The sequence below is a fragment of the Tamandua tetradactyla genome, chromosome 7 (assembly GCF_023851605.1).
Source record: "Tamandua tetradactyla isolate mTamTet1 chromosome 7, mTamTet1.pri, whole genome shotgun sequence".
NCBI classification, from domain to species: domain Eukaryota; kingdom Metazoa; phylum Chordata; class Mammalia; order Pilosa; family Myrmecophagidae; genus Tamandua; species Tamandua tetradactyla.
The window spans coordinates 115681967-115697094 of record NC_135333.1 but is presented as its reverse complement, the minus strand read 5'-3'; the positions used below and the strand labels follow the sequence as shown (position 1 = coordinate 115697094).

The window sequence follows — 15128 nt, the reverse complement described above, 5'->3', positions numbered from 1 at the left end:
TTAGTTTTTGTTCTATTTTTTATTAGATAATTTCTAGGTTTACAAAAAAAAATCATGCATAAAATACAGAGTTTCCATATACCACTGTCATGGTCAGGTTCACGTGTCATTTTGGCCAAGTGGTGGTACCTGTTCATCTCTTTGGGCGAGTGCTGACTTGTCTGTTGTTATGAGGACATTTCATAGAATTAAATCACAATCATGTCAGCTTCATCCACAGCTGATTCCATTTGTAATCAACCAAGGGGAGTGTCTCCTGCAATGAGTGATGCTTAATCTAATCACTGGAAGCCTTTTAAGCAGGATTCAGAAGAGACAGGCTCTCTTTCTGCTTCGGCTGGTGAGCCTCTCCTGTAAGAGGAGTTAGTTGAGACCCTCCATCAGAATCGTGGACTTCACAGCCTGCCCTGCAGATTTTGGACTCTGCGTTCCCATGGTTATGTGAGACACTTTTATAAATTTTATATTTATGAATATTTCCTGTTGATTCTGTTTCTCTAGAGAACCCTAACTAATACAACCACCCTACCATCATCACCTTACATTAGTTTGGTACATTTGTTATGTTTCATGAAAGAACATTTTTATAATTGTTCTATTAATTATAGCCTCTTGTTTATGATAGGGTTCATGTCTGTGGTGTATAGTTCTATGTGTTGTTTTTTGTTTTGGTAACATATATACAACCTAAAATGTTCCCTTTTAACCACATTCAAATATACAATTAAATGATATTAATCATATTCACAATGTAGTGCTACCATCATCACCATCTATTACCAAAAGTTTTTCATCATTCATCTTTACGTTTTAAGCTTTAACTTCCTATTCCCTACCCCCACCCTGTCCTCGAGACAGTGACCGTAGAATCACTGAAACTCAGTGATTCTATGAGTTTGCTTATTTAATTGTTTCATATCAGTGAGATCAAACAGTAGTTGTCTTTTTGGGTTTGGCTTATTTCACTCCACACGTCTTCAGGGTTCATCCATGTTGTCACGTGTAGCAGGCGTCATTCCTTTTTAGGGTTGAATAATATTCCATTGTGTATATGTACAACATTTTGTTTACCCATTCATTTGTTGTTGACACTTGGGTTGCTCCCATTTTTTGGCAATGGTGAATAATGCCACTGTAAACATTGGTGTGCAGATGCCTTTTTGAGTCTCTAAGTTCTTTTGGGTATGTACCTAGAAGTGGAATAGCTAGGTCATATGGTAATTCTATGCTTAACTTTCTGAGGAACTCCTGAACTGTCTTCCGTAGTGGCTAAACTATTTTACATTCCTGCTAGCAATGAACCAGTGAGCATCTTTTCATGTGTTCTTTGGCCATTTGTTTATCTTCCTTGGAGAAATGTCTATTCAAGTCTTTTGCCCAATTTTATATTGGGCTATTAGTCTTTTCATTGTTGAATTGTAGGATTTCTTTATAAATTCTAAGTATTAAACTCTTATTGGATATGTGGTTTCCAAATATTTTCTCCCATTGTGTAGGTTATCATCTGACTTTCAAGTCCTTTGATGCACAAAAGTCTTTACTTTTCATGAAGTCCTATTTATCTGTTTTTTTCTTTTGCTGCTTGTGTTTTGGGTGTAAAGTCTAAGAAACCATTGCCTAACACAAGGTCATGAAGATGTTTCCCTACATATTCTTCTAGGAGTTTTATAGTTCTGGCTCTTATATTTAGGTCTTTGATCCATTTTGAGTTGATTTTTGTGTAGGTATAAGATAGGGAACCACCTCCATTCTTTTGCAAAAAGAGATCCAGTTTTCCCAACACCATTTGTTGAAGAGACTGTTCTTTCCCATTTGTGTGATCATTGTCCCTTTGTCAAAAATCAGTTGGCAGGTGGGCCACGGTGTCTCAGCAGGCAGAGTTCTCACCTGCCATGCCAAAGACCCGGGTTCGATTCCCGGTGCCTGCCTATGAAAAAAAAAATTCAATTGGCAAAAAAAGAAAAAAGAAAAAAATCAATTGGCCATAAAAGTAAATGCAATATAAGTTTTATGTAAACAGACTACATATGACTTATATTTCACATCAGTGAGTTCTCTCAAGCCTAATTAATTGACCAAAATCACACTTCTGAGCCTTCAATCTTAGAGGCTTAGACTCTAAGAGGAAAAAAATCAACAGTGTTTCTATCTCTTGTTACTCTAACATTAACCCAGGTATCATAAGATACTAATTTCACATACTCTGAGAAATAGAGTTTTTTGTTGTTTTGTTTTTTTCCATTTTGCATGAAATAGGACACTCAGAAAAGTGGTTCAAGTACCCAGGGCCACACAGCTTACCTACATTAGGTGCTGGGCCTCTTAACTCCCAGCCCAGAGCTTGTTCTGCCTCTTGCTGCAGCAATCATGGATCGTTTCTACTCCAGCCACCGCAGAATGGGAAACAGCTTGACACCGTGGTAATGAGACAGTGGAGTGTGGTCAGCTGCTGACCTAGAGATGTGGGCACCTCCCCATCCATGGTGCAACTGACTGGTGAGGACACCCCAAGTCTTGGGTGCTCACTGGGAGTACTTACTCCCTGGCAGTGAAGTGGGTCCCAAAGAGACAGCAGAAGAAAGGTGGCATCATTCTGAGCTATCAGCAGTTTGACTTTGTCTCTGAGATATAGGTATAGGAGGTGCGTCACCTCAGCATACAACTAGGATGAAACTTAGGACCACAAGAGGAGAATTCCAGGGGTTATAGGTTTTGCTTTCATCCGAGGAAATGAGTTGGAATACTACCTGGATGAACTCTGTAGACTGATACCTTGAGGTCCAGCCTTATCTCTGAATTATTCTACCATACTTCCCTAGGGTACTTGGAGAAAAGAGGGCTATCTGAGAATTTGGTAATTAGACTCCTGCCAGGGAGTGAGCCCTGGTCTCCAAGATCTACCCTGCTGCCCCAGAAAACTGGGAGAAACTTCTTTCCAACCAAACCTCCTTTTTATAACTCTGAGGCTCTCGGAGTTGTAATTGAGGTGTATACTGTAATTGATCAAACTGTTAATAGAATTATTTTTCCCCCACAACTATATCTTTGCATATATTGTTTCTTCTGCCTGGAATGCTGTCCTTGATTTTTCTCCCTAGAAAACTCAGATTCTTCCATCCTTCCAGACTAGCTGAAAGCTTTCTTCCTCCCTGAAGTCTTCCCTGAAGTAATATAAAGATATTTGTACAGAATGAAATTGACCCATCCTCCTATCTTTGGCCACATTCATTTATCTGTTTATATGTGTCTGCACTGTTGTACTGCGAGTGCTCAAAAGCAAGGATCATATGTTAATTATCATGGTATCCTCAGATTTTGGAAAATGCTCTATATTTGTGGAATGAATGAACATATATGGTACTAAGAACTAGACACCTTAAAGTGGATACAAAAAAGACAAAACATATGATGCAGTCTCATAAGAAGTTTACTGATTATTAGTTAATAATAATTGTTTCATGTGATAATGCTTTCTGTGTCACAGGCACTGAACCCGAGCCAAACATTCCCATTTTTTTAAACTAATTTACTTCTCATAATAATCCTAAAAGATCAGTGCTATTATTATCCCCAAATTATAGATGTGGAAAATTAAGCTCAGAGAAATTAAAGAATTTTCTTTAAGCTCTCAAAGTGAATTTCAGAACCAAGATTTGAGCACAAGCATTTCTGACTCTAAAACTCATGCTCTTAACCATTATACTACAGTGCCTGAGAAAAGTTGTGTAAAATATAATTTATACCACTGCTAGTATATGATGCTTTAATGAAACATGAAATTATATGATTTGGCCAATTAGGAAATAAAATATTAAAATGAAGCTATTGATTTTCTGGTACATAAAATATTTGTATAAGGCATAAGAGAAGGAAAATAAGTTTGTGGGCTGAGGTAGGGAGAAAAAGTGTCATGGAGCTGGAACTTGAACTGACCTGGGGCTTGGAGAGTGGGTCAGTGAATGAGAGCCAACATTAATATAATTTCGGTATAAGCACTGGAAGTTCATTTTCCCACCTGATTCCTCTCAACAACCAGGGACAGAAATTTTGTTCTCCCCATTTACCAAGGGAAACTGAGGCTCAAGGAGGTTAGATAATTTGCCCAAATCCAAGCTGCTGAGTATTGAGCTGAGGTTCGAACTCAAATTTTTCTTCTACTCCACACTGCCTGAGGTTGATAGAAAGGCCCAAGGAGAGCATTCCAGGTAGAGGTGAGCAGGAAGAGCAAAGATGGGAGGTTAAATGAGGAGGATGCTTACAAAAAGGGATAAGTAAGTAGCCAGTTATCAGGCCTCCCAGACTCTGAGGGACAGAGGGTGAGACTTCCTAGGAAGCTCCACCTACTGTAAAGGATTGCAACAGTGGTAAAGAGTGGGGGTTAAGGGGTTCCTGGAAGGTGATTGAAGCCCATTGGGCTGGCACTGTGCCCATTGTGTGGCTAGTACTGGCCACACCCCAGAGCCCCGGGGTGGGAGAGCTGTGGCCTAAGGGTTAGTTCCTGGAAGTCTAGCTGCTCCCTCTCCCCCTCCAGGGTACTGCTGTATCCTGGTCCTGGTTTGCTCCTAGAATTGGACTGCCACTGCCTTCAGTTCTGTTCCAAGCATCTCTTCCAGAGTCCGGACTTGAGATAGGTTGTTCTCAATTCCTTAAGCCCCCGAGGCACTTTGGCCTCCAGGTTTCTTAGCTTCCATGGTAACAGACTCAATTTATATTGATTTCCCCATTTTATCCTCTCAAGGACCCCACAAAATAGGTATTATCTTCATTATCTCCATTTTTCAGGTGAGGAAACAAAGCTCAGAAATGTTTAGTTGTCCAAGGTCACATAGCTAATAAAATCAAACCAGGACTTAAGTATAGGTCTTAAGGTTCAAGATCTCGTCCTCAGTCTACTACACCATGCAAACACACCTACTCCTCCTTCTAGATTCAGAATGAAGTGCCAGGGGTTATTTCTCCTGGGCTATTCTGGACTTATCTATCAGCCTTCATCCTTCCTGGGTTCAGTCACTCCTTCACAGGCCATATCTCCTAAATGCCAGGGGCTGGGACGCTTGAAAGCCCAAAAGTCAATGATCTCCAAGCTCTTTTACCCTGAGAGTGGGGCTCACTCTCCCCTCAACTCCTGAGTCAATCCTGTTTATAATTCTTATCTGAGAAAAGGAACCTCCTTATTCAAAGACATTTTTTAAAAACCCTATCCTTATCCAAACTGGAACATAAGGTAAAAGGAGTAGATGACACAAAGTTCTGGCCCACCATCTGGGCCTCAGTTTACCCCCCACCCCCTTACTTTGGTAATTGGTGTCTAACTATTCTCAGGTCCTAGACCCCCTCCACTACCTCCCCCAGCCATCCGGGGTAACCGCCCTTCTCTGCCCTGTAGGATAACACCCAGCCCCCTGTGGCTGCCTCCCCTTTCCGTCTGTTGAGAGAGGAAGCCAGGGGGTGGCGGGTGCAACCCTGCAGGGCACTGATAAAGGGCCTGTCCTGCCCCAGCCCCCTGGGGCCATTGCGGTCACACCAGCAGGCAAGGCAACCAGCTCCCTCTGGGACCTATGGCCCACCCCTGGTTCCACCTCTACTCTCTCCACCCTTCTCGGGAAGCTGGTTGCATAACCCAGTGGGGTGTTTGGCAATATTGCTTGTGGCTTGACCTGATGCTCATGGTGGTGTGCACATGCATTGTGGGGAGGTGGGGGAGGGAGTTGAGCAGTGACAACAAGTCAGCCTTTTGCAGGTTGGTGAGCAGCACGAATGGAGAATGGTATAATCATAAAGGTTTGTGACCATGTTTTTCTCCATATTCGGTCAGTGCTACCTTTGCCAAAGGAGGAGGATCTTGAGGATGGGAAAATCTTAGGCATCTCTGCCTTGCTAAGCCACAGGCACTATCCAACCCATTCAGACTGGCACTTGGACTCCTAATCCTCTGCAAATTATAAATCAAGAAAAGGAGAATTCAGATAGGTTGGTATTCACTCTGAACTATAAGAATCTTAGAGGAGGAATGGGAGGGTCATCTCCTCTTAGCCAGCCACCTAAGTGAAGACTGTCTGTTCACTTATCTTGCCCTACGTGACCATGTCTGTTTTTTCCAAATAAGTAGTAAACTGCTTCAAACACGTCTATGAGTCCCATTGCCTATAGGATGACACACAATCACCTAGCATAATTTGTCTTCTACAATTTCCCACCCTATACCCCTCTCTGCTAAACCCAAACTACTACCCTGTTTCCAAAAGGTCAATGTTCCATGCTTCAGTGCCTTCACATCTTTGCCTGGAATATCCTTCTCTTCCCTGCGTGGTGAGCTCCTAGCCATTCTCTGCAACCCAGCTCAGTTGTCACCTCTGTGAAGCCCTCCCTGAACTTCATCAGGCAGAATTTATTTCCTCTGTTTCATAGCACTTTAGATTGACCATTATTAATGTAATTACCTAAACTGTCCTGTGAGGATGTGGATTATGCCTTGTTTATCTCTGTGTTCCCAGAGTATAAAACATAGTAGACATACAATAAATATTTGTAGAATGAATGAATGATGAGGCTTGTGTTATCCATAGTTGTATCTGCAGTGCTACATACAGTATCTTGGACCAGTGTTCCCATTCAGTAAATGCTTGCTGATTAACTGTAACTTGATATCATTATTTAATCAGCCACAAGCATGTCTATCACCACTCCTCATCCCCTCTCAGGGGCCCAAACAAGTATGCATATCAAAGAGCTGTGTGACCCAGATTCACACCCAGGTCATCAAGAGATTCTGAACCCACATATAACATACAGTGAAGTCCTTAGGGGATCTTGTTGCCTCCTCTTCTATATAGATCATCTCTGTAGAGTCATGATCTCCTGGAATATGGATGGAATTCAAAACACTTAACCACAGGTTTGCACTGGGCATTTACCCCAGCACCTACCTGCCACAACGGGAGGCCCCTTGCAGTATCAGCATCCTCACCTTTCTGGTTGCTTGGTTGTATTGCTGGATTGCAGAGGTTCCTAGGGGAGAACTCAGTGGCTGAGGTAGTGGTGAGGAGCACTTGGAGCACTCCAAGCAATTGTTCTTTATCAGGTGGAACAGAACATTTTCATTATTTTAACTGTGACCATAATCGTATTAAGGCATGCTGGCTAAATGCCAGCTGTGCCTTGGGGTAGCATCTATCTGCCTCTCTAGTTTTTAAATGCTTCCAGTTTAACTTGAGTGCAATAAGAGAGGGGAAAAGGTAGGAAAAAAAAAAGTAAACTGCAGCTGTAAGGATTGTGGCTAGACATAAGGAAGGACTTTCCCTAGAGCTAAAAGCCACTGAAAGCTAGGAGGAAGCAAGACTCTTTCTCTCCTAGTCTCTAGAGAGAGTTCTGTTTGGTCTGGAGGTTGGGTTATGTGGCTTGGAGGCAAAGGGTTGAATGAATGACTTTTGGGTTACTTGGCTTGACACTGAGCTGTGGTGGTGACTAGGAAGGACCAGATATCTTACATTCATGTCCTGGCCTGCCCAGAGTGTGTGGCTGGAGTGCCTTGCCTAGGACAGGAGGCCAGAGGACACCTGGATACCCTTTAAGGAAGGTGAACAATTTCCCTGCTGGGCAAACCCCCCCCCCCCCCCCCCCCCCCCCGCCACACACACACACACACACACACACACACACACACAACTCCCCTTACACACTGGCAAAAACCTGGCCAAGAAAGAGGCCTTTGTCTTAGGCTATCTGAGGCTGAGGGGGGAGGGGAGAAGGCTACAGGTGAAAGGATGCATCAAAGCAACTGGCTGCCCCTCCTCCAAAAATGGCTCCCCTTTTCTCAGAACCTAGGCTTAAATGAAGGCCCCTCAGTAAATACCCACTTGCCTAAACAGCTGGGAATACAGACACCTGGTTCTTCTCTTCAGCTGTCCTCTACCTAGCTATGTGACTCAGTATCCTTAAGAGACCAAGGAAGCAGAGGGAAGGAGACTATAAGCTGTATAAAGTTTAGAGGCCATTTTTGAGTGGCCCATCAGGCTGAGATTCATCAAATAGATGGGGGAAACACAGACCTGTCCAGACTCCTGGGCTCTGAGGAGAGCCGGGAGAGGTTTGGAGCCATGTGTGTTCCCGCTGGCCAGGAGCAAGGTGGGGGCGGGAGTGTGGGCAGAAACCACACCGGGCTCAAGTTTCCTCTCTTGGCCAGAAGGGGCAGGAGGAGAGGAGGGCCACGGGGAAAGGGGAGGGTTGGAGGAAGGACTGAGAACTCAGGCCAAGGGCTTCAGAGAGAAGGCTGGTGTGCCCGCTCTGGGGCCTCCCTCCCTCATCCTGAGCCTCCACACTCAGCATTCAGAAATGGCCCAAGGGAGGGGCACAGCCCTCACTGGTTTTGAGAGGTAGCCAGGGATCCTCGCCCAGGAGGGGTCAGTCTAGGCCCAGCCTTCTCAGAGACGAGACCCGGAGCCTCATCTCCCTCCTCATCCAGCTTGGATTCTGCTACAGGTGCCTGAGGGCTGGGTGGGAGGAGGGATTCCACTGGGATCCCAGAGGCAGGCTGGGGAGGTGGAGGAGGCAGAGGGAAAAAACAACCAACTCTCGGTACATTCCTAGATATCAGCCTTCCCAGGCTGCCCCTGGTTTAGGGATTTAGGGACTTGCCATCTTCTGGGAGAAGACCTAGATGGTTTCTTGAGGGCTCTGGGATTCTTGGGGTAGGAGTCTGTAGATGGGAGACTAGAAAGTTGTTCCCTGGGGGGCCCCGGAAGGAATGGAGAATGGCCTAGAGGAGCACTTCATCAGGTAGACTGCTCCTGGGGAGATGACAGACTCCTGGGTATATAGAACCAAGCCTTTCCTTCACCCTATTTCATTACCCTGCCCAGGTAGCTTGGAAGGTTTGGGGGAAGCAGGGATCCACTGGATGTCTGGGACTCTGGGAAGTGTTCATTGCAGCATGATGTGCTGATGGGAGCAGTGGTGCTGGATTCTTCCCTCCCTCTGTCCCTGATCTTCTCTGGGCCCAGGAACAATAGAGATCTAGAGATCAGCTGGGACTAGAAGGGAAAAGAAGGTCTTCAACCCCCAATCCCCACCCCCATGTAGCTCCTTTGAACTGGAACAACTGGAGGCTTGGGAGGTAGGGGGCTAGAAAGCATTGGAAAAAAGGGGAGGCATGAGAGCTGCTGGTGGCTGGGATTCTCTGGCTTCCAAGGACAGGATAGCAGATGCTTGTCCCCATGTCCCCCATTTTCATACACCTGTCTTAGCCATGTATGCCCCACAGGGGACTGAAACTTGCTCTGATCAAATCTCTTCCCTTTTCCTCCATTCTGTTTGTATCTCTAGCTCACCTCTGTGTGTGTGTCTCTCTGTTTGGGGTTCTCCGTAATCTTTCTAAATAGGTTACTCATCAACCACCCCACAACCCAAGTTCCCATCTCTCTCTCTCTATCCTTTCACTGCCTTTATTTACACCAAGAAAGGTGGGGTGATCTGAAAATCCTCAGAATAGAGACCTTGAGGCAAGTGTCCTTTCTACCACATCCCCTAGTCAAGGAGTTAGAGTTCTGGGACAGCAATTAAAGGCCAAATGCCTTCCTCTCCCCAGCATCCCTCCCCATAGATCCTTACCCTGTATCCTCAAGTGTAAAGTTCTGATATCCTTCTTTATTTAGAATTGTGATAAAATCTTTCTGGGTTGGACAATCAGAATGAGAGTGAAGAGGATGGATTGCAGTCCCTGAAGGTTGCTCCAGTCCTATCTCATCCAGGATGTTGGGAAATAAGAAAAGGAACAGCCAACCCAGTGGGAGTAAGGTGGCTGTGTGACCTCCAAATGGGAACTAAACTGGAAAGTGGGGATTGTTTATTGTAAAGGAAAAGGAACACAGGGAGATTTCTTTCAAATCAGCTCCTCCCAGGCCTGCTCCTCTTTCCCAGTGTCTCCTCTGTTCCTCCACCCTCTGTTATGTGTTGTTGTTGTTTTTTCGATACAATTCTGAGGGCACCCTCCTCCCTGATCTATCCCACTGGCTACCAGTCCCTACCCCCACCTCACCCCACTCTGAAAGTTAGGCATCTAAGACCCAGAGGGGACTATGCCTCGTGTAGACACCACCACCCATCCCTGAGCATCTAGGGATAAATATACTGTTCCCCCTTTAGCCTGGTGCAAACTTGTTACTGCATCAGAGAACTGGTTGGAGCTGCTGCAGTTCTCAACTCCCTCTCCTGCCTTTCCCAGCTCCCCCCTCTGTTCTCATTTCTCTGTCCCAGGGAGAGGGGGAGACTGAACTTTGGATCTTGATGAGAAGGGGCTGATACCTAGGCTCAGAGGCTGGGCAGCCAGGAGCCCAGCCTTGCCTGGATCAAGATTTGACTCTCAAAGCCTGAAAAGCATTTGCAGGTCTCCTCTTTGTGTTCTTTCTGAGAATTCACACACTTGGACCTCTTTGGTGTTTCTCAAGGTGTAGCCAGCCTCTTGTATCAGAATTACCAGGGGCACATACTAGAATGTTGATTCTTAGTTCCGTGGGCCTGATTCAGTAGGTCTGAGCTTTCAGGAATCTGTGTTTTCACAAGTAGCCCAGATGATTGTGGCAAAGGCTAATGTTTGTGAATCCCAGAATAGATGCAGTCTATTGCTTGTCACAGCAGCGAAGTTTTCTAGTCCTATTTCCATTTGACTGCAGAAACTAACAGTGCATGCTCCAGCAATGGGAAGGGTTTTACCCAAGTTCATGCATTTGGAGGGTCAAAGAACCTGGTCTTCTGCCTCTTAGGGCAGGTTCCTTATACTGCTCTTTAGAGTAAGATCCAGGAAGATAGAGGGAGGGACAAAGTGGGGGGGAGGGAGAGAAGGACTATGAGGCAAGAGTCATTGTCCCTGCCCCCCTAACGCCCTTCTCCATTCACTTTGCCTTTGGGCAATTTCCGCCAGAACCTGGGTGGAGGAGAGTGGGGTTCCGGTGTTGAAATGGCATCCTGGACAGACATAAACACCCCACCCACTGGGCCCACTGGCCAGGGGCCTGTGCCTACTCCAACCCCCAGCTCTGGGGATACCATAGTAACAAGGGGTGGGAGAGGGGCTGGGGAAATCCCGTTTCAAAGGATAATTTGTAGTTTTTACTAATTTTGTGGAAAGCCAGAGTGGGTTTCATATTAAATAGTTGTGAAGGGCCATCCTTATGGTAGCCTAAGGCCATGCAATTTGAGATCATTCAGTCCTAACCTGTCCTTCTACAAGTTTTCCCCATCTACAGCCTACTTGCCTTCACTTGTGTGGGGCAGGGGGTTGAGGAGATGGTGTCTAGCACTAAGAGATCAGGAGGCCTCTGTCAAAACTACCGGGAATCCCTCGCTGAAGGCAGGGAGAATGGATGCAGGGAGACCTGGCTATCAGGGGATACGGAGGTAGACTGGAGAGAGGCTGACAGAAGAGAAGGTGGCAGCAGGGGTGAGGGTTTACTAAGAACTGTCCAAGCAGAAAGGAACTTCCAAGTTAAACTTGTCCAACTCCTTTGTTTTACAAATGAGGAAACAGAGGCCCAGAAAAGTGAGATGACTTTTCCAACACCACACTGTTGCTTTGTGGCAGGTCTGCAGTTGTGCCCAGATCAAAAGAAAAGGGGCTGTGGTGATGGTGACACAACATTGTTAATTCAGGAAGAACTGAATGGTGGAGAACACAACAAGCAGGGAAGGCCTCTGTGAGGTGGAATAGGAGGGTGCAGTCAGCCCGTGTATAGCTAGGTTCCAGACCTGGCCCTGCCATTTACCAGCTTTGGTCTTAGTTTCTGAGAGGACCTTTGTGAAAATCAATCTTATAAACTAATATTTGAAAACACCAGCATAGTTCTTGACGAGTGCTTAATAAGTCTTTGCTATGGTTGTTGCATTACCTTAAAAGAGGATAGACCCCTATGGTTGTTGTATTACCTTAGAAGAAGATAGACCTCTTGGGATGTGACCAAGATGACCCACAGGGGAACAGGGCAGAGGTCCAGTGGCTTCCAGAAACCATTCCTCCTCAGCCTCCTACAGCTGATAACCTCTTATCGGTCCCAGGCAGGGGAGCCCAGGGCCCGGATAGGAGGAGAGGGCAGGGTGGCTATCAGTCACCAGGCCTGGGCCATATCTCTGGGAGGGGGTGGGGCCATCTGCTTGGTTCTTTCCATACACAACACACTCCTTGGGGATCCCCAAACACTCATTCTCATCTTGGCAAGAAAAGGCTGAGACCCTAAAACTGAGGACAGAGGTGATCCCCTGATGTCTGCCTAGAGAACGGGGGAAAAACAAAACAAATACAGAAGATCTGGTTTCTGCTCCTGGCAAGGCCTACAGTTTTGGGGAATAAGAAGTATGGGAAAGAGACTTGCCTGAAACAAAAGCAAAGACCTACTGTGCTCTTAAAGGAACTGACTATAGCCATAGCACATAGTCAGGAAGTGGAGGTCACACGGCAGAAAAAGACCTTCCATCTTCAGGAGTTGATTGGGTGAGTCCACCATGTGTGTGTGAAGGAAATGAGGTCCCTTCAGCTGAAAGGACCCTGTCCGTGGATGCAGGACAAACATGCTGACCTCTAGAAGGAGCAGCCCTAACCCTCCTTCCTCCTTCTACACAGGTTGCTGGGACCATTTGGGCTTTGGGGGAACCTGGACCAGGCCCTGGCCCAGTAGGATGCCCCCGTGTCCTCCCCAGCAGAACAGGAACAGGGTGACACAGCTGCCCACTCTGGAGCTGGGTGAGATGGAACTAACTTGGCAAGAGATCATGTCCATTACTGAATTGCAGGTGAGCTGGGGGCAGGGAGTGCTGCGAGAGGAGAAGTAGGGACACTGACTAGGATTGAGACAGAGGGCTGGAGGGAGCAGGTTCAGGGTCTCAAGCAGGAGAATCAAAGGCTCGAGTCTGAGGGAGATCTGAATGAAGAAGCAGAACATTAAGAGGAAGGGAGCCTGGATGGGCTGTAGTGGATACAGGTGGTGGGAGGGACGCAACTGATTGGGGGTGTAGGCTCTCTCAGCAGCCACTATGCTCACATTTCACTACTCTACCTCCTGCCCTGCCCTCTTTCTCCTTCCCCCCTCCCTCCCCTTCTCACCTTCTGAAGGCCCTCTATTCCTACCCTGCCCATCTTCCTCCCTTTATTCCTCCCCCTGCCCTTAGCAGCTATTACCCCCAGGTAATAGAGCAGCAGTTCAGGGGCCTCAGGAAAGGGAGTCAGAATATGCCGGGGTCCTCTCCTCTGACTAGTTGGACAAAGGGGTGTCTGTTGGCTGAATAATGGTATCTTTGTTCTCAATAGGGCTCCCTAACATGGGTTGGGGGCTCTGTTTCCAGCATGTTCTCTCCTCCTTGGTGCACCTGGGCAGGGACAGAGGGGTTGAAGAGAAGGGAGAGCTTGTGCCAGCTTCTGCACTGCCCAGTCCTTTCTCCCTTCCCTGCCACCTTGCCTAGTACACTCAGAATCTGCCCCAGGCCTTCCTGCCATCCAGCAGCTCCCTCTACTGGACACCCGGTTCATGGCCAGGGTCTGAGCTTGACCCCTTGACCCCAGTTAGCAACAGCAGGAAAGGTTCTGAGGGGTCATCCTGGCTAATAACTCCTTGTCTTCTTGAAGGAAATAAAGGAACATGAGCCATTTCAATACAGTGAAAACTTCTCCAGAGGGGATTCCATCATTGTTCCAATATTAAGTAGTCCTTTCTGAAGTCTGACCTCTGTGACTTCCACCCTTGCTGCACTGAAAGTTTGTGAGAAGCTTCTAATGATTTTTAGCACCTTTCTGTTGCCTTACTATCATCTCACTAAGTTTTTCAGGAGGATGCAGCAGGTACTGAGAGCTGGTTTCCATTCCTCAGCCTGTCTCCAACTTTTTTGTCTTTCCTTGCAGGGCCTAAATGCTCCCAGTGAGCCATCGTTTGAGCCCCCAGCCCCATCCCCATACCCTGGACCCCCACCGCCTACAACTTACTGCCCCTGTTCAATCCACCCAGATTCGGGCTTCGCCCTTCCTCCTCCACCCTATGAGCTCCCAGCATCCACATCCCATGTCCACGACCTCCCATACTCCTTTGGAAATATGGGCATACCAGTCTCCAAGCCATTGACCCTCTCAGGCCTCCTCAATGAGCCTCTCCCAGACCACTTAGCCCTCTTGGACATTGGGCTCCCAGCAGGACCACCCAAGCCCCAAGAAGACCCAGAGTCAGACTCAGGATTATCCCTCAACTATAGTGATGGTGAATCTCTCGAGCTGGAGGGGTCAGACGCTGGACGGCGATGCAGCGAGTATGTAGAGATGTACCCAGTAGAGTTCCCCTACTCACTTATGCCCAACTCCTTGGCCCACCCCAACTACTTCTTGCCTCCTGCCGAGACTCCCTCGACCTTAGAGCCCTCCTCTGCCCCTGCGCGGGCCAAGTCCACTGCACGGGGGGAGGCAGGGAGTAGAGATGAGCGCCGGGCCCTAGCCATGAAGATCCCCTTCCCCACGGACAAGATTGTCAACTTGCCAGTAGATGACTTTAATGAGCTGTTGGCACGGTATCCATTGACGGAGAGCCAGCTGGCATTAGTCCGGGACATCCGACGGCGGGGCAAGAACAAGGTGGCTGCCCAGAACTGCCGCAAAAGAAAGCTGGAAACCATTGTGCAGCTGGAGAGGGAGCTGGAGCGGTTAGGCAGTGAGCGAGAGCGCCTTCTCCAGGCCCGTGGGGAGGCAGACCGGACCCTGGAGGCCATGCGCCAACAGCTATCTAAGCTGTACCTTGACATTTTCCAACACCTGCGTGATGAAGCAGGCAATGGCTACTCTCCTGAGGAGTATGTGCTGCAACAGGCCGCCGATGGGGCCATATTCCTGGTGCCCCGTGGAACCAAGATGGAGGCTACAGACTAAGCTGGTCCATAAGGTTGGGACTGCCAATAAGGATTTCAATTTCCTTCTGATAAACATACTCCCTAACTCTGAGTTCCAGAAGGGGTCAACAGTGTCATTTGGAGGCTCCAGAGTGTTCAGTTAGGCTTGCCTTGAGGTGGGTATGGGGGGACAGCTGGTATCTCTCTGTGACTCAGCTCCCCAAATTTGCAAGTTCCAGGTCTCGTCTAAACTTTGGTCTATAAAGCACTCCACAGAAATA

The 15128-nt window shown here is 47.2% G+C and overlaps 1 protein-coding gene across 3 annotated transcripts in view; it reads left to right on the top strand.

Annotated features, from left to right (window-relative positions):
• The window catches only part of NFE2 (nuclear factor, erythroid 2), a 20406-nt gene extending 5278 nt beyond the window's left edge, over nucleotides 1–15128 (top strand). The window contains exons 1-3 of one of the 3 annotated variants that reach the window (XM_077110903.1): nucleotides 8255–8478; nucleotides 12608–12777; nucleotides 13880–15128. In XM_077110903.1, coding sequence (XP_076967018.1) covers nucleotides 12664–12777; nucleotides 13880–14887 — 1122 coding nt within the window. In that variant the 5' untranslated portion in view covers nucleotides 8255–8478; nucleotides 12608–12663 and the 3' untranslated portion in view covers nucleotides 14888–15128. Of the gene's footprint in view, nucleotides 1–8254; nucleotides 8479–12133; nucleotides 12479–12607; nucleotides 12778–13879 lie in introns of those variants that run through there. The other 2 variants (XM_077110904.1, XM_077110905.1) reach the window with 2 other exon arrangements.